The sequence below is a fragment of the Pundamilia nyererei genome, unplaced genomic scaffold, assembly GCF_000239375.1.
Source record: "Pundamilia nyererei isolate P.nyererei 1_Seehausen unplaced genomic scaffold, PunNye1.0 scaffold00185, whole genome shotgun sequence".
Taxonomy (NCBI): domain Eukaryota; kingdom Metazoa; phylum Chordata; class Actinopteri; order Cichliformes; family Cichlidae; genus Pundamilia; species Pundamilia nyererei.
The window spans coordinates 518,193-538,046 of NW_005187586.1; the positions used below are offsets into that span (position 1 = coordinate 518,193).

Here is a 19,854-nt window from a genome sequence, read left to right on the forward strand (position 1 = left end):
AGTTTATTCCACATTTGCCTGTTCATCTTCCTTTGACTCAGAGCGATGGGGATGAGGCAAAAGAGGTGCAGCTTGGACTGCTGAAGCAGGTGCACAAGAAGCCTTTCACAGTGGATGAAGGGGTTGCATTTTTAGCCTTTTGTACAGAAGTGTAAGAGTGTGTGTGTGTGGTTTGATGAGAAAGCCTACTCTCTAGTAATCCCCAACCAGGTTGGAGACTCAAAGGTTTGTGGAGGAAAAGCACAGCGAGTGTAAATTCTGCAACGATGCACCGGATCCTGACAGGCTGTCCATAGCTGGAACAGGAAAATCAGTCTCTCAGCTGTGAGGAAAGAAAAAACCTCAGCCGCCCACGTGAAGTCAGTCACGTGTAGACATGGTGTAGGTAGGTGTAGCGATGGAAAGCCTCCTAGGGCATCACCTTCCAGTTGCAATTAACAGGTTATTTTAGCTGAACCTCGAGAAAAAGTGGGAAAGTGTAAAGTATTCCAATCAAAGCTTTTCTACATGTTGTTTCTGCCACTGTCCAGTGGGTCTTGCAGACTGTGCATCACCGCTCCACCACAGGTAATCTGGTGATGCACAGCAGAGATGAAACACTGAGGAATGTGGCTGAAGGTATGCAGGGTGTGTTGTTTAGAGATGATGACAGCCCTCCAGCCCTTCCGCGACCCTGAAAAGGATAAGCGGCAAAGAATGGATGAATGCTTATAGACCTACAGTTTCTTTATGTAAATATACACTCACCGGACTCTTTTATTTATTTGTTTTTTACCTTCAGGACTGCCTTAATTCGTCATGATATAGATTAAACAAGGTGCAGGAAACATTCCTTCAGTTGTTGTGGCTTTGTAGGCTGTACATTCATGATATGAATCTCTTGTTCCACCACATCCCAAGGGTGCACTGTTCGATTGAGACCTGGTGGTTGTCGAGTTCATGTTAGTACAGTGAACTCTGTCATGTACAAGAAACCAGTTTGAGATGATCTGAGCTTGGTGACATGGTGCTCAGGAAATATCCTCCAAATCATTAGACCACCAGCAGCAGCCGGAATAATTGATGCAAAGCAGTATGGATCCATGCTTTTGTGTTGTTTACGCCATCGTCAGAATCTCTCAGCAGCAATAGAGACTCATCAGATCAAGCCACATTTCCCCAACCTTCTATTGTCCATTTCCGGTGAGTCCGGACCACGGCTTCCTGTTTTAGCTGACAGCAGTGTCACCTGGTGTGCTCTTCTGCTGCATCTGAATGTTGTGCATTCAGAGATGCTCTTCTGCATACCTCGGTTCTAACAAGTATTGCTAGAGTTACTGTTGCCTTCCTATCAGCTCGAGGTACTCCGGGCTTTCTTATTTGACATCAACAAGTCATTTTTACCCAGAGAATTGTTCTCTCTGGATATTTTCGTCCTCTTTTTTCCCCCCAGACTCTAGAGATGGTTGTGTAGGAAAATCCCAGTAGATCAGCACTTTCGGAAATACTCTGGCTAACAACCACACTACGTTTAAAGTCAATCAAATGACCTTTCATTCTCAGTTTGATGCTCAGTTTGGACTTCAGAATGTCGTCTTGAGTTTCTCTTCATGCACTGAGTTAATGGCATTTGATTGGCCGATTAGAAATTTGTGCTAACGTGCAGCTGAACGTTTGCCCCATTTTTGCATCAGCTGAAACAGTTTGTTTTAGATAAAATGAAAAAGAAGCCACGGAAGCAGATGATTGTGACGCCTGTGTATATTCGGTTATTGCTGTGCTGTGAGGTGGGGTGAGCTGAGGTGCACAGATGTGGCTTTTACTGATACGTCTTCAGGAAGTTGAGGCGAGGCCGTGAGGCTTTTTCACGCAGAGTTGCAAAGAGAGGAGGGGCTCAAAAGCCTGCCACGGGGATGAAGGGCTGAGAGTTTAATTGTGGTGGAGCCCGGCCTTCGACCTACGTGTGACTTTAACCAGCTGCCACCCTCCACCTCTACCCTCAGCGACGAACCCATTGCTGTTAGGTCGCACGCTCCAAACATCCCGGAGCTGTATGTTTGCATGCTTTTTAGTGGGCTCTTATGAGACTGCAACATCCCGCTGGGCTTATCTGCATCACCCATTGCCCCGTTATTAATGGGACAGGAGATACTTGGTGCATTAGGTGGAAAACAAGCTCCCAGTTACAGCCTCGGGCCTGCACATGACTGGCAGCCATTGTTACTAGGCTGGTGGCTGGTTTCACCTTCACTCTATGATAAAATTGTACATTGCATTCCAGATTCAGCTCGCTGGGTTGATAATGCTCCCTCAGTGCCTGCAGTGACACCTGTGTAGCATGCATGGGTTTGTCATTTTTGCTCCCTGCGTGCACATAAGAAAAAACTCTCACTCTGCCCTCTTTGCGTCAGTGCAAGCCTGAATTTTGAGAGATGCGAGGAGGCTCACACGGGAGCAGATTTGCACGTCAGACGCGACACATAACATGGTCCTGAAACAAGCAACACAGAGGGCTCTGTTCAGACCGGTGACCTTTTCAGCCGGGTGGAGTCGCTCTTGGAAAAATGTTTGGGCCAAAAACGCTTTTCCTGTTATTATCCAATTTTTTTTCTTTTCTTTCAATGGATTTGTAAAAGAATAAATAAAAACTGTTATTTCATGGTGTTGTGACCTCTGAGGAGGCTGCTTGTTTGTGTGAAATGCACCACGGTAAGGCGAGCTCTCAGTTTTACCACGTATACTTTTACTTGTGCACGTTGAACCATGAAGGCTGTTGTTTTATTTTCGAGGAAATAGGCGGATATTTTTAGTGTGTGAAACCTGAAGTCAGATACCGAGTGCACCGGAACCATGCTCATCGGAGGTATAGTCCAAAAAAAATGTTTACACCACTATATCATACTGCTGTAATCTGTGTTTTTAGATTAAACAGTTGGATTAGGTCATGTGTGTATATGTAAAAGGGAGGTTTCATAAGAACAAACACAGAAAGGCTTGTCTCCAAATCTGCACTTCCCCTTCACATCTTTGAGCTCAATGGTTTCGTTTTCCAGCTGGCGACTTTGCTTTTGGGTTTACTGTAATCTTTAAAAAAAGACATTAAAGTCTGGCTACTTGAAGCCAAATTTAATAAGAGGTGAGGCCTGGCTAAACATTTTTGCACAGTACTGTATTCTCCAGGTATGACTCCAAAGGTTTTTAGAAAGAGATAAGACACAGTACAAATATTGTTTTTTTAAGCATTTGATAGTATATGAATTAAAGATCATTTTGGATTTTTCTATATACTGAGCTGGAGACAAAACACATATTCAGTGAATATCAGACTTTTATTGATCAGCTGAGCAGAAAATGCTATTCACAGTGTGTGCGCTTCACATGTAAGCGTGCAGGTGTTTGCAAACAGATGTGTGTGCTTGATAAGTTGCGTCTAAATATTACGGTCTGTGAAGTGGGGAGAGATGGCATGTTCTTTTTAGGTTGTTATTTCAGGTCATCTGTTAGCGATCGCTGACTGCCCATTTTTAAATATCCGTGTTCCTAAAGGTCTGAGTGTATTCACACAAAGACACCTGGAGGGGATCTGGCAGGAAATGGAGACAGAGCAAAGTGTTTGGTCTCAGCTGCTCCCTGTCTGGCTTGACTGAGCAAGGTTTTAGCTGAAGGCGGGGGTGCTGTGGATTTGGGCATTTTTCAGCAGGCAGGAAATGGGCAGTGGAGGGTGTGCCAAGACAGGAAGCCTGACTGAGTGCCTGCAACCCCCCCCCCTTCTCTCCTTCACCTCCACCCCTACAGCGTCAGCCACAATGACCGTGCCTCCTCTGCCTCACCTCAGCGTTAACAGGGCTCCTGCATTCACAGCCTGCACGTTTCCTGTTTTCATTCCTTCCTCCATCCCATCGCTGTTTACCCTTTTTATAACAGAATAGCTGGACCGGTCTCGGCGGCAGCTCCAGCCTCGGCCTCCGAGACATCCGTCTTTAATTTAGACGGGTAGCTCAAAAGGTATGACAGCAGTTTGGTGTCTGCTCTGTTGTTTGGGAAAAGTGACAGACTTGGTGAAAGCATTCTGGGCTCTTGTCCCCTGTTGGGTGTGCTGAGAGGTTAAATCGGAAGGAGGAAACATTGCAAAAGGATTGGGAAAGCATGCAGCTGTTAAATACAGACACGCAGTCCTTCTTAGCTGTGCCATAATGAAGGTTTTAAGACCAGAGGCTTCACTTGTTGATATCATGCCAGAGTCAGAATCACTGGGAACATGGGTGAAGCTAAAGCAGACTCCACGGCCTGTCATGAGCTCTCTCCTCCATCCACACCTAAATAACTGCTGTCAGATAATCATAGTACCATAACTTAAATTAATCACTCCACTCCCATGCTAAGGATGCCGCCTCCTCCTCCTCCTGCTTAAATCCAGTGAGAACAAGTGTTGCCGAATTTACTCTCCCCCTTCTCATTTGGCCCTGCCGAGGTTTTCCACAGTCATTTTCTCATGATTGAGCATCACTAGCTTTGAGTTATTCTCGGCACTAATGCTGACATGAAATGTGCGACAGCGCGCCAGAGACAAAAATATCCGAGAGCGCTGTCTTTTCTCTGTGACCGTCGTAAAGTGACCACGATAAGATGACATGTCTCCGGGACTGACATGGGAATCAAATCGCCCAACATCGCTCTTTAGTCACATGCTCTTTGGGAGGCGGAGGGTTGGGGAAGGGAGTCGCTCAGCGAGGGCCGGTTCGTTTAGCAGGCAGAAGATGCTTTCTCCCTCTGGGTGCTGTGCGCTGGGCCTTCAGCGGGCGCAGCCAGACCACGATCAGCATATCAATGCTGCGCTTTCCACAGAAGAGCTGATTGGTGCTTGCCAGGCCCGACTTTGCGTGCTTTCAACACTGTATCAATAACACTTTGTTTGAAAGCAGAACTGTGGAAAAGAAGATGTTTCTGTAGATACCAAGAAGCAGAAAGGACTTCTGTGTTGCGTCGGCGAGTAATTGATTGATGGCTCGTTATGACTCTTTGCTTCAGGGCGGAAAGGGGAAGCGCAAAAGATGCCGGCCCCCTGCAGATGCAGTGACGTAGGTTCCCCAGTTTAAGGACTCTCTCGGGGCGGATCTTTGCGCCTCAGCTTTATAATCACTTTCCTCTCACCTGTGATTTAATTGCTCGTCATTTGACTTTGTCAGCCGGTCCGAGTGGCTGCACTGCGAGGGGCTAATAGGCCACTGATTTATTGATGCCGGCAAGCCGCCTCAGCCAATGCCAGGAGATCTAGGCAGCTGGCACTCCCATTCAACCCTAACACAAAGTACAAAGTCTCACTGTGGGCTAATTGGGTCATCCTCATGTGGGAACCAGTTGCACTGGCGTTTACTCAATCATCCCTTGATTTTTTTCTTCTTCTTTTTTTTTTCTTGTGTGATGGAAAGCAAATTGTCGATGTTAAAACTTACAGCTTCGATCCCTGAAGGCTGTGTTAGCTCACATGCAGATCACAACACGAGAGTGTCACAATTTTAGTGCTTGTGACAAATTAGCAGCCAGTGACCATGACAGGAAATGCCACAAAAGTCACTTCCCTCATCAGTAAAATGTAAAGCAGATGTGGCTTAAGTGTAGACATGGTGTTTCAGTGTTAACCTACACTTTGAATACAATTTTTAGAAATATGGATCGTGTTTAAAAGAAGGAAAAAGGTGCAAAACACAAGAAGTGTGTATAGATTGTATTCAAACTCTTAAGTGTAAATAAATACAGCGCTATATGTTCATAACTCCTGAAAAGGAGTGACAATATTATCTTAATTTGAGGCTTTTTGTGTTGCCATTGGCCACATTTCATGTCCCAGCCTCCACACGCGAAGCTTCAAATTCAGTCTGTTTAATTCCAAATACTCACAGGTGCATCAGTCTACACAGCCTCAATGTTTCTGGAGAAGAAATAGCTTTTTGAATGTGTTGCATCACTGAAAGCCTTTCTACAACCATTCTCTGTATCAGCCTCAGGTGGTGCAAGAAATCAGGGTTTCGCAGCTGCAATGGGGTCTTTTTTTTTTTCTTTCTTCCTTTTGTGCATGAACAGAATCTTCAGGGTTGTTTAACAAAAAACAAAACAAAGAAAAGTATTCCAGTAATCATAAAGTTCCCATAAATTTCCAGATCCTGTCGTCAGACCTTCTGGTTTATTTGTAAACAGGAAGTCTAACTTTTTTTTTAAAGCACATGACTGATCATAACTCACTGGCCTTCCTTTTGTGGACTCTATCAGCAGACACAGGCTGTTTTCACGCGTACGCTTTTCTAGATCATATCCAGCGGTGCGTGTCAGGATGCAAACATCCGGCGCCGACCTTTAACCTTTTAAAAAACAAGAAAGCGTGCGGCGTCAGGTTGTTATACTTTGTGCCTACATAGAAACAACTAGCCGGTGGCCGTCATGTGTCCCGCCACGTGCCTGCTCTCCCCAGGTCACGCTAGGGGTGTCAAACATAAGGCCCTGGGTCCTAAATCGGCTCAGTAAAGGCTCCTACCCGGCCCACTGGACAACTTTAGAGTGGATAGATTTTGAACTTTTCTTGCTGTAAGTTTTACGGCTTTTCCTTTTAATAAAGAGTCCCCACCCATACTGCACCAAAGTATAAGCGCACTTTCTGTTATCCACGTCTGTCTCTTCTCACCTTTATGATTCATAGCGCCGGCTGTTCACCATCGACAGGACTACAACCTGAGCGCGGAGGGGCGGATGCTGTGCAAACAGCAACCAGCTCCTGAATTCCTCCTCGTCTTCTCATGATCACTGAATCACTCCTGTGACTGAACCAAACTCATAAATTAGATTTTTCTCAACAGTAAACTTGTGTTTGCCTTGTGCAATAGAAGATAACTCGAACATCAACATGTGGTGTATCTGCAAGATCACACAGAGACAGACTAAGAAGATATGGAGCCTTTCATTCACCGAGGTCAGCTCGACACAGAGAAGATCTTAAAATTTTCCTAAAGAGACTGACAGAAATCCCTGCTCCCAGATCATTCCTCCTTTCATCTCTCCTTTCCCTTCCCCATTCCAACCTCCTTCTACCCCACTCCTCCTCCTCCTCCTCCTCCTCCTCCTCCTCTTCCAATTCCTCGCAGTAAACTTCCAGTCCCGGCAGCTCACATACTGGAAGAGGAGGAGCGCACTCCGAACATCTGTGGGAAGTGAGATTATGAAACAGGCCTCCCGTCCTCTGCTGACCCCATCCCCATCGCTCTCCTCGCTCTCTGCTGGAGACACCCTGCAAATGATAGCGGCAGGATACGCTGCCCTGTTTGGTCGTGTGTGCGGAAGACCGGCATTTCAAGCTCCGTTTGAGTCAGCTGTTTGGATGTAGAACTTTTCCCGGTTTTGTTTTCCCCTCGTGTTTAATGTCAGCCAGATGCTGCTTCACGACACCTCGCCTTCACAGAAACTATCTGAAAAACTCTGAAGCGATGTGGGTTCTAGAAGATTTATATTTATTTGTACTTGCAGGTTTTTCCTGGTCGGCTGCCAGCTGACATAACCTAAAAGCATCGTGAAAACTTTCACACAACAGCTAGAAGGCTTTTGAACTTTTCATGCACGTATCTATGGATGCAAATTTCTGTCAGTCCAAATTTAAATGGGCCACAAATATATCTTTCCTACACAGTTTGAGCCCTCAAGGTACTTTCTTACTACTCCAGGGGACAAATGAGTATCTTCCCCAAGGGTACTTCTACATGCAGACGAAGGGAAGCCAGGGATGAAACCGCTGACCTTCTGATTAATAAACGACCTATTGGACCGTTCAGATATTCCTCAGAGGATGAATCCAAATAAATGCAGCGATCTCTGATGTTTATTTGTTTTTCTCATCATAAGTAAAATGTGTACGGAAATTTCTCAGCAGGTGTTAAATGGTTTACCATAAAATGTCCGCATATCGGTGATCTCCACAGGCTGAGTCAAAGAGGAACTCCACTGGCCAGTTTCCACATCGCAGAAGGCGCCACCAAATACGTGAAGATATTTTAATAGTGAACTTGATTGCACAAAACCGGTTATGAGTCAGGTTATGTTTCGTAGATCAGCACTGGCGAGGGGTAGAGTTAAAAAAAAAAAAAAAAAGACCTGCTGATGCGTCAGGCAGTCGAATGATGACGAAATTAGCCAGTGTGTAACGTTGAGGTCATATTGCATTGTGGGAAATTGGGAAATTTAGCATAGAGGATATGAAAGAATGAGATGTCTAATTCTGCCTCATCGCTTTAATCATTGGTGCTATAAACTCTGTTTTAGCTTTTCTTCTGGCGCCATCGCTGGGTGATCATTTCAGTTCCTGTTTTTCATTTCTGGATCATTTCAACATTCTGGTTTCTGACCAGGCGCCTACAAAACGAATTGCTTTCCACTCAGACTCAAACTGTAAACTTCATTTTCAATGAGCAAGTGTTTTCCTGCTAACAAATAAAACTAAAACGATGAAAACAAACGAGGCTGGATGTAGGAAATGTTTTATACCTCGTGCTTTCAGTCTGTGTAACGCAATATATCTGTCTGGCACAGAGATCAATTCTTATCCCTGTTTATTAAATTTTTTATTACTATTACTCAAGCTACTGCACTTATTTGGCGTGGCTGTAGCTCAGGAGGTAAAGAAGGTCTAATGCAAATTAGATTGACTACTGAGAAGTTTGGTCTTTCTATCCCCGGCTGCTCCAGAGTGCATGCCAAAGTGTCCTTGAGCAAGGTACTGAACCCCAAAGTTGCTCTCCGATGTGTTGTTAAGTGCGCATATGGATGGGTCAATGAGGCATGTTGTATAAAGCACTTTGCGCGGTCAAGTAAGAACCAGGGTGTTTAGTTTTAGTCTGTTGTTAGGTGGTTGCTAAGACATGTGATGACTTTATAATATAATAAAACGGCTGATTTAACTTTGGTGCCTGTAAATCAAATGTGTATTGTGTTGAAATTAAAAGGATGCAGGTGCGGAAATGTGACAATGGCCATTCTAGCCCATTGGTAGGCTGTTGTTAGGCAACACAATGAGGTCACAATACCTGATATAGATGAGGTTTGGTTGGTGAGCCCCTGATTGTGTGTGAGGAGTTACTACTACTGCTGTTGATGTTATTACGGTTGATGGCTGTAACAAAATAATTTTACAAATATGGGATAAATGAGGAATTTTTCATCTTATTTATTATTTGCATGTTAGCATGGTACCATTAGCTTTTAAGCTATGCTGTGCAAAGTCCAGCCTCACAATCTGCAAGCATTGCTGGACACCCAGGCTTTGTTTTATTAAATAGTGGTTGTGTTTTTAATGCTTTTCTTTGAATAGCACTTTATTAATTTTGTAGTAGTTCGTAATATAAGTTATCTTAGAGCATGTTTAGTATGCCTCATTTTCACCTTCCTATGTTACAGAGAAAGAAACCCAAAAATATCCTGTATAGAAAGTTACAGTTGAGAGAAACAACTCCCTTTCAACTGAAACGAAACCCCAAACTAAGCCACACTCGGGATTGGTGGCTTCTGCCTCAGCTAAGAAGGTATACTCACCACTTTGGTGGGCCAGGAAGTGCAGACCTGAAACATGTAGAGCCTGCACAAAGGTAGGCCACAGCGAGAGAGAAAGAACAAAAGTAATTGGCTGTAGCAAAGAAATGTATGGAAAATTGGGGGGGGGGCACAGCAGCATATCTAAATGATGGCCTGAACCATGAGCTTTTATCTAAAGGGTAGTTTAAGAATGAGAGGGAGTGTCCATAGTACCTCCTGAAAGCTAATAGCGTGCCATAGCACAACCAGAAATCCCCACAAAAACTGCCAAACTAACACCATCCAAGCTACCGGTGGCAGCATTTTCAGCCTTGTGACTGTGTCACACTGGGTTAGAGCAGAAGTGAAAAGTCATTCCAGTGTGTTCTGGTGGTTCTGTAATTCATCTCTGATGATTCTTAAAATTTGAGCTGAAGTTGGAGGAGCTTCAGGTTCAGTCTGGCCAACATTCCTCAGTAGATGTCACAGCACAGACAGATGCTCCCCTGCTTATCCGCACGTGTCTGGTTGCTGGTGCCGTCTCATTAAATCTGTCTGGTTACAGTCTTAATGTTAACTATGTTTGCTGAAGAGTAGTCCGTGGTGGTTTTCTGTCCGGCCTCTATCCTCTGCAGATGTTGCAACTGTTTCCTGCTTTGTTCGTATATATGATGACATCTAATCCTGTGAATTAACACAAACACGCAGGAGAATTAAAAAAAAAAAAAGCACCTGCGCCGTTTCGGCCCTTCTTACATGCTCTGTCACACGTCTGTAATTTAACTTGCCGACTGCACTCCATGCTGAGATTTGGCAGCACACGCGTCTCTTTCGAGGCTGTAGATCCTCCTCAGCAGCAGAGAGGAGGCCTCTCAGCTGCTGCCTTGAATACCAACTCTGCAGAAAATGGGTCAATCAGCGCGTTATAAAAAAAACCTGGGCTGCCTCTCATTCCCCAGGTGGTTAGAAAAGGGAAAAGGCAACTTTCTGAAAGGTGGAAGGATGTCAAGTTTTAAAATGAAAAACTTGACTTGTTTTTTTTGCTGTGAGTAAAAAAGCTGTGGGCTGATTTATTTCCTCTGCTTCTCTCCCCTCTTCTCTTCTACCCTTTCTTTACTCCTCTTCACAGGCTGTCAGCATCAACAAGGCCATCAACACACAGGAGGTCGCTGTCAAAGAGAAGCATGCCAGGAATATCCTAACATTGTGTGTGTGTGTTTGTTTGAGTGTTTGAGGAGAGGAAGAGCATTTGTTTTGACTTTGTTGTGTGTGCAAAATCATCCTTCCGTAGCTGGAGGGCTGTGTTGATGCAAAACAGCTAATTTTGTGTAACCCCGTCGTCTGCACATGGCCCTGCTGCACAGCTAATTTAGTCATGTGTAAAACCAAACGGAAGGCTAGACGGACATATTTCTGTTTTATCAGACAGACTAAAAAGCACCAAACCGCTAACATCCTGCACAGAGACGGAGCTAAGCAAAGGCCTCAAACATCAGAAAAGAGATCATTAAAAAAAATACACACACACGCAACAAATGTTAAAATAAGAGTTTTCTGTATTGAGATTGGTAAATACTTAGGCTCCGCCAGGCTACACAAACACTGTAAGCCTGTGATCCTTGACTGCCGCTCTCACCCTGCATCTTGGGGACCCATCATGAGAAAGGTGCCCACACCTTCTGGGCGGCAGTCAACCGGCTTCCTCTCTCCAGCAACGCCGTGCTCTGCTGGAAGTTCTGCCATGTCTTCCACAAGCTGCTGCGGGACGGGCATCCGAACGTACGTAAACACGAAAACTTTGTCTCCCTCTTATTGTAACTGTGTTCTGATACTAAATGTTAAGGATGTTTCCCCTCTCTTTGTTTCCATTGTTGTTTCTTCAGGTGATAAAGGACTCCATGAGGAACAAGGCTGATTTAACTGATATGAGCAGGATGTGGGTAAGGATTATGTCATCTCACACAGTCATAAGTCTCATTTACTGCATTTTCCACACTACAGGGCACACTTAAAATCTTTTAATTTTCTCAAAAATTGACAGTGTGCCTTATAATCCAGTTTGTCTTATGTATGAATTCTGGCTGTGCTTACTGACCTCGATACGATTTTATGTGATACACGGCATTAGAAAAATCTGACAAAAAATGTTTTAGAACGGCTGCCGTAGTCAGGAGCCTTGTGGAGGATTCTGGGTCCAAAACTCCGTCCGCTTTAGGCCCCAAAGTCAAACGAACACTGCAGCATCACTGAGAGTCAAAAACTGTCTAAATTATTTCATCTTTAATAAAATGATCAGCGTTGCTGCTTTACAAGGTGTAACAATTAAGTTTAACATCCAGGCATCCATGAAAACAGAATTTATTAAATTTAACAGATTTAGAAGTTAGCAGGAAGTTAGCTCGTTAATTTCCACTTAAACATGATATAGCATGTTCTGACTGAGAGATGTCTGAACAAATTAAAACGTACAGCTCTGCTATCACTTCCAACATTAATGAAGACAGAAAACTAAACAGCAGTGATGTTTGTAGGGTTACTGAAGTTGGGCTAGCTGGTATATAATGATGTGCTACGTGAGCGCTAGCGACACAGCTATGTTAGCATAACATAAACACAGTGAAGCTGGAGGATGAACGCCAACTTTTTTTCACTGGATAAAAGTTAACGTGAGGGTTCCTGATGGTTAAGGATAAATCCAATCGCTTGGCAGGATGCTGTAAAGGGACCAAACTTCAGTCAGAACAACTGAGATAATCCATCCACAATACGAGGTTAGTCATTAATATACTGCGACAACACGGTAATAGAGCAGCTGCGAGAGAATTCAACATTAATGAATCCATGGCACAGAAGTGGAGGAAGCAAGAAGAATGAGTTGAGTAAAGTTTGACTTCTCTGACTCTTTTGTTTCGCTTAATGCACCTTATGGTCCAAAAAATACGGTAATCTTCTTTAGTCCTTACTTTATTGTAACACTAAAAAGGAATTGAATAAAACATGATACGAATGAAACATACTCATTACTAAAATGTGACCATTTAAACTAGTCAGTATAGCCTGGGGTGTTACTCCTGTATTTACAGTGGCTCCATAGTGTAGTGGTTACACATATGCCTAGCATGTGAAAGATACCGGGTGGAGACACACATCACTCTGAGGTTTTGTTAGGAAGGGCATCCAGTTTAGAAATCTGCCAAATCAAATATGCCGAGCTATCTGCTGTGGTGACCAGCAATGCTACTCTCCAGTAATATTTACAGCTGTCGTCATAAGAGATGTGATCTATCTTTACTGAACCAGTTTTGTGCAACCAAACTGTCTTTTGCAGCTATATGAAGGATGCCTTATTGTTATTGCCTTTAAGTGTCATTAAATTCTAGTTACAGTAATTAATGTTATAAATCATTCTGTGATTGCATGGTTTTCTGACAGCTTGGCATTATCGTGCAGCTTGGCAGTGGCTTGTGGGACCACTGCATTTGTTATGTGAAGACACGAAACACTGTGTATTATTATGCCCTTTATTCTGGCATCGCAGTTGTGTGTGCAGAAGTGCATAGTACTGTAGAGGCGCTCGGTAAATGAACAAAACAAATTCTGTCAATTAATTTACGGAGGCAGTAGCTTTTTCGCTTTACTTCCTGAATTACAGCAGAGCTTAAAGTGCTTTCAGAGTAGATTATTTTCTTTTTAAAAGCATGTTGAGAGACCAAGAAAGCCACAGAAACAATAACGCAGCAGTAAATAAACATGCGGCAGAGTTATTAGACATATAGTGCTCAGGCTATTTTTACGAGATGTCAGATTAAGCACCAGATTAAGTTCACATGGAATAAACTTGTGTAGCGAACCTCAGGCCAGGTGAAGGCACTCACTAAAAAGGCATTAACAGGCTGTCCAGGTGGGTGTTGACTCATTAAAATGATCTTTCTAGGAGTTTAACATATACAGGTGCAATTTTTGCTGATTTACTTGAATTTTGTTCATTATCAGAGTACGGCTGCCAACTGTCCTCTTTGCTGTGGTGATCATAGCAGATTATATTCATCATCATTTGTTGGTAGCCTGCTGCCAGGGTGTAGTGACAGACATAATGGACAAAAGCCACATGAGCTCATGTTGCATCATCTACCACCCTCATGAAACAGTAATGTCACCGAGGCTGGTGTCGTTCTGGTTTGGGGGATTTGTGCTGACATGCGTTTAGTCTTGGTGGTGTAGTTAAAAAACAATACTGGAGTCTCAAGTTGTTTCAAAAGATTTTCAAAATAATGTCATTTGATAATATTTGCATTTATCCACCCCACTGACTTCCCTCTCCAGGTATCTTGTAGGAAGCCAGAGATGCATTAAAAGAATAAATAATTTAGTTGACCTGAATAGGTTTGAGCACCACTGTTAGTGTTACTGCGCCTTTAGTTAACCAATAACAACCGAAAGAAAACACAAGTGATTAAAATGGACAAGAAATATCTGACTGGTTAGAAAAACATGGATGAAAATTGTTTCCTGACATAAATGCAGAGATTATTTTATTAAGATAAGTTGATAAGTAAAGAATTAAAAGTGGAAAATTGTCATAGCTAGCTAACTGTGTGCCTCAACAGTTAAATTATTATTCAGTGGCAGAAACAAACTTACACAGTTAACACCTGAAATGATATAAATAGCTAAGTATTACATTAAAAGTTGTAAATTGTCATAGCTAGCTAACTATATGCCTCATGAGTTAAATTATGTAGATAATAAACATAAAGGTTTAGATGGGCAGTAAAAATGATTAACTGTATGCATACATTACATTGTTAGCGCAACCTAATTGGTTAATAGTTGAAGTAGGTAACTAAACTTAACTAGACTGAAAGTTGGAAATTTATTTAGCTAGCTAACGGTATGGCTCAATAACTGAGAGAGCTAAAGAAATGTTTTTAGAAAAAAACCAAGTTTTAACAAGCAATTTAAACGATTACCTAATTGTATAAATAAACAAATGAAATAGCTAAACATAATGGATAAATGATTAAAGCCTGTTTCCATCAGTAAAGAAAAACTATTTTACCTTCAGCAACTCACATTTTTATGTTAGCAGGTTAGCAAGTTGCATACCAAGTTTCGACTCAGGAATAGCTCACAATTTTCACTTGCGTGTGTGTGTGGGGGGGGGTGTTCAGTGGCACAGTTAACAGCTAAAATGACATAAATAGCTAAGTATTACATTAAAATCTGGAAATTGTCATAGCTAGCTAACAGTTATAGTGAGCTAACAAGTTACAAGAGCTGTTCAAGTTGCTATCCAACTTGAACAAATATATACATAAAACAAATATATAAATGAATAGATTAAATAAATAAATAAATAAATAGATGAAAGTGGAAGCCAAAAAAAGTGTGAATAAACTGTTAGCTAAAATTCTTGTTAACGGAACATAACAGCTTAAACATTAGGCTAAATAATCCTGAATGTACACCCAAATAACATATACAGATATATGTACTATAGTGTTGATGAAGCAGTGTTGTCCATCTGAATGGGGCATGGATGGAAAATGCTGGGAACCACTGATAGAAGTGAGCAGATTTCTCTTCATTATATTGATGCCGGTGACTCTGATGAAATGCAAGCGTGTCAACTGCAATACATTTAGCCACAAAAATCTCAAGAGACACTCCTAAGTGATTAATTGAGCAACAGCGACTGGGGTGGAGGTCTAAGATATTCCTTATTACACTAACTCAGTTTTGCTGATGTCAGTAGGGAGGAGGATACAGGAAGCGTGGTCAGTGGGACAAAGGTTGTGGCCTCTTTCTTTCCTGTTATGTCATTACCACCCTCACTCACAGGCTAGAGATATTGTCAACTGGGTTTTTGCATTCACCCGTACACTGTGAGACCTTCTAAAGGTCACGGTGTCCCTGTGACCTTTAGAAGGAAGGACATGGGGAAACTGTTTCTCCTTTGTTTCCTTGGATTTCCTCACTTCCTCTTCTGTCTTTCTACATCAGGGTCACCTGAGTGAAGGCTATGGGAAGCTGTGCAGCATCTACCTCAAACTGCTCATCACCAAAATGGAGTTTCACATCAAAGTGAGTTGGCCTGACCTATAAAACCCATCACCACTCTCCCTCGTCTCTCATTATCTTTGTCTCAGTCTCTCCTTTTAGTGCCAGCAGGTCTCTGCGGGTGGCTTCAGAGAAAATTCCAGCTTTTACACTAATGGCCTCCCAAGAATCTGTAGTGTAGCTTTTTATGAGACATCTGAGTAGAGTTAAGGAGGGACCAGAATACAGTGCCGGTGCTGTCCCAGAAGGTCTGGGTGTTTTTTTGCCAAGGTTGAGGATTTTCACCTGGAAAGTGACAAACATGCATATGATGCATGCCTGCTAGTATGCATATTAATTCAGTATTACTAACAATTGCTCTAATCAGTTGTTTCTATTAAAAATGGATCACTACGCGTAGATTAACATTGCTATTTCACTACATGTTTTTAAATGGAGTAATCGAGTAAAAGTAGTAGGGTGAAAGTGCAAAATAGTGTGAAATACTCACGGGGTGTTTCAAAGTAAAGCCTTGTCATTTGTATCTTTTGTCCGGTCTCCCTTCCCTCATCTCCAACCGCTCGTACAACTTATTTGACTCACAGTACTCAGACTAATTAATGAATCTTAATTTAAATAGCACATTGCTTTTTACAACCATCAGATTGGTCTGGTATATAACCGTATTCGGGACTTTTACATTGCTTTGTCTTTCAGAACCCTCGTTTTCCAGGAAACCTTCAGATGTCAAACCGACAGCTCGACGAGGCGGGAGAGAACGACGTCAACAACTTGTGAGTGTGGCGAGTCGCTGCTTCGGCTGCTCGTATTGTTTTTGTTTGGCAGACAGGACCGCTGTGCTGGCAGCGTTGCCTTTTTCTCAGCTTTGTGGAGCAAAAGTGTGAAATGCAAAATCCTTCAGTTGTTACCGGACAGTCGCACACGGATAATATGTGGCTGTTCATGGGGATAACCAAAAGGCTTGTTCTTTACTTTGACACATACTAACACTTTAACACGTTTACAGAAGATGTTTCATTTGAGGTATAGCCTCCACTCAGCATGATGCAAGCAGTCTCCCATCTGTGCATGGACTGCACAAGTGTCCGGATCTGTTGTTGAGAGATTGCTCTGCATTCCTGGATGAGTGCAGGCTGCAGCTGTGCAGTGGTTACTGGTTGTGGCTGGCCTTTGATGAACATTTTGATGTTCAATAGGAGACATATTAGGAATAAATGGTGGCTAAGGAAGTGCCTGAATATGCTCCCGATCCGGAAAGAGATGGTCACGTAAGCCAACAGTCCTGGATCGGTATCTGCTTCTTTAATGCTTTGATAGTAATAAACCAGACATGTTTTTGTTTGATATTTTCTCCCAAAAAAAGAGCAAAAGTTTGTGGAAAATCAGAAGAAATGGAAAGAAATGTGTAAAAGAAGGAAAACACTCGTCTGTAGGTTAAAAGAAATCTAATGTTATAAGTGCTCTGTACCCATTTGTTAGATTTGCCATCGATGTTGTAATCTGAGGCGTGTATATCAGTGTCAGAGCCATCTCACGGACGCGGAGAGGTTTCAGTTGTCTTTTATTCGTTTTTGCGAGCCACATGGATCTAATTAACACGGGCAAAAGGAAGACATGAAAGAGCTGTCAAACACTTCATTTAGGATAGTTTGCCCATAACTATTCCTTTCTGGGCTTTTTGTTTTGTTTTGGGTTTTGCTGTTTCGAGGAGATTCCATGAGAAAGTTACTCTAGGAGAACTTGACTGAGCCGTAGAAAGTCCTTAACTCATCAACAGGACCTGTATCTGTATCTGATCCTTTGTTCGATGAAGATCCTGATGAGCACTGCCGGAGCTAGAAAATGACCCCCAGCAGATCACTGGTGTGAATGTCTCTGACCAAACAATCAGGACTTATAGAGGGTCCTGTACTCACTGCCAGCACCGTGGAGTCCAATTGGAATTTGACATAGAATACCAGAATTGGCAGGTTTGCTTTGAGCACATGTGACAGACATGAAAGGGTCTTTAGAAGCCGTGGAGAACATTATGATGCCTGTAACGTCATTCAGCATGACTGTGTTGTTAGTGGGCCAGTGATAGCCTGAGGAGGTGTATCCATGACAACAACACCGCCATTGGGTATCAGTAAACCTTGGATCCATTGTCAGACCCTACGCTGGTGCAGTGGGTCCTGGGTTCCTCCTGGTACACGGCAATGTGGTGAGAGTATACAGGCATCTCCTTGAGTATGTTAGAACTGATGCCATTGGCTGCCCCTCATGGTTGCCTGACCTAAATCCAATAGAAACCCTCGGGGACGTTATGTTTCAATGCCACCAGGTTGCACATGAAACTGGCCAGGAGCTCAGTGATGCCCTGGTCCAGATTTGGGAGGAGACCTCTGCAGGACACACCATCCATCATCTTTATGAGCCTCAACATTGTCAGGCATGCAAACAAGCAAACTAACGAGCATCGTTATGAGTTTCTACAATGACATTTCGGTAAAATCCCTGTGGCATAATGTTTTTTGTTTTGTTTTTTACTTTGATTTCAGGGTGTTTCTGAATCAGGTTGATCGTTTTCATTTCCATCTAATGATGTGGCATCCTTGTGTTGCTAACAAATTATCCAGTCCATATCGGTGTAGACATCCAGCATGAGATCTGATGTGTTTTCAGAGTGTTTATTTATTTAAGTTTAGCATTTCTATTTAAATGAGCTCTGCATGTCTCTCTCCTGTCCTGTAGCTTCCAGCTGACCGTAGAGATGTTTGACTACCTGGAGTGTGAGCTCAACCTCTTCCTGGGTGGTAAGTTATTCTGGTCTGACTGCGATGCCAGCTGTGCTTATCTGAAACCGTGCGCATTAACATTCACACACCCACAGATGAATGCATCCAAGTTCACACTTTCACAGACAGGAATACGCAGTCTGACGGATCGGAGGTCTCTGCACAATGGTGCGCAGAAATAAAGATGATGTCATGATATATATATATATGTCACGTCAGAGCTCCACCTCTTCTGTTTCAGTTTACTGCCAGGCTGTTTGTGGATTCATGTTATATTTTAGCCCCCCTTGTTGTCTGGGTGAGTCATCCCAGGTTAATGTCTCTTGAAGTGTGGGTCGAGCTAAAAATAGAGCGCTGGGATGTGACCAGGAGCTCAGAAGAAATGCCAGGAAGGCTGTGTGCCTCCATTTATGAATGATCAGGAGGAAATTACATTCTGGTATCTATTTATCATGGCTTTCATTCAACATCCTGGTGATGTTATCAAACCCTCGTCCCCAACTTCACTCCTAATATTGCTCCCAAGCCTAAATCATATCTCTTCGTTACATTGGCGATCACATGTCGTGCTTTGACAAATCAAAACTCGAGGTTGCACCCAAATCTCTTATGCTGTCGTCAGCTTCCTCATGTGGTCTGTTCTCTAAAAAGCATCACGTCATCTGGGGGTGAAGAGGCCAGACATCTAGGTGCATGCGTGTGTGTGTGTGCACGCTGTGACTAAGCAGGAAACCACACCTCAGCTTTACACATAGGCTCTCAGCGGCCGACTTTGGGGATAGTGTGAGCAGGGCAGCAGGGAAATGAAAGAGGGGGGCGTAATGACAGCGAGTCACACAATCCTGTTAGTGTTCAGGTTGCTGCTCTCTCTCTCTCTGCGTCACTTAAAACCTTTAAGTGCAGCAAGAGTGAGCCGTGTGCTGCTCTCAGACACTTTATTAGTTAATTGTGGCAGAAGCAGTAAAATGAAGAGCACAAGTTGATTGAGTCATGAAACATGTATGATCGATGAGTCTCCCACTGTTTGCAATAATTACTAATGCTCATGTGTGTATGTGTGTGCATTGATTTTTGGGTCTGCATTTATTGACCGTCTCTCTCCTCACAGTGTTCAGCTCTCTAGACATGTCTCGGTCGGTCTCTGTGACGGCGGCGGGTCAGTGTCGTCTGGCCCCCCTCATCCAGGTTATCCTCGACTGCAGCCACCTGTACGACTACACCGTCAAGCTGCTGTTTAAGCTGCACTCATGTGAGTCACACACCCCTGCTGGTCGAGCACACACACGGCTGCAGGCTCAATAACTGCAGCGGTGCTCAGTGTTGTCGTTACTAAATGCAAATATTGTGCAGTTTTTGAATATCACTGAAGTGACTGGAATCCCTTGTTAGACTGGGCTGATTTGCATTTATTGATGTCTAGCTAACGTAGGATTTCGTCCATGGTGATAACTGATTATTTCCATTTTTTTTATTAGTTGAGATTGTGCAGGAA

General features: G+C 43.1%; 1 protein-coding gene across 2 annotated transcripts in view; it reads left to right on the forward strand.

Moving 5' to 3' along the window:
* The window catches only part of hip1 (huntingtin interacting protein 1), a 54,173-nt gene that overhangs the window by 9,292 nt on the left and 25,027 nt on the right, over positions 1-19,854 (forward strand). For both annotated transcript variants that reach the window (XM_005746924.1, XM_005746925.1), the window contains exons 2-8: positions 10,655-10,718; positions 11,162-11,304; positions 11,409-11,465; positions 15,529-15,609; positions 16,282-16,358; positions 18,319-18,380; positions 19,471-19,611. In XM_005746924.1, the coding sequence (XP_005746981.1) occupies positions 10,655-10,718; positions 11,162-11,304; positions 11,409-11,465; positions 15,529-15,609; positions 16,282-16,358; positions 18,319-18,380; positions 19,471-19,611 (625 nt within the window). The remainder of the gene's footprint in view (positions 1-10,654; positions 10,719-11,161; positions 11,305-11,408; positions 11,466-15,528; positions 15,610-16,281; positions 16,359-18,318; positions 18,381-19,470; positions 19,612-19,854) is intronic.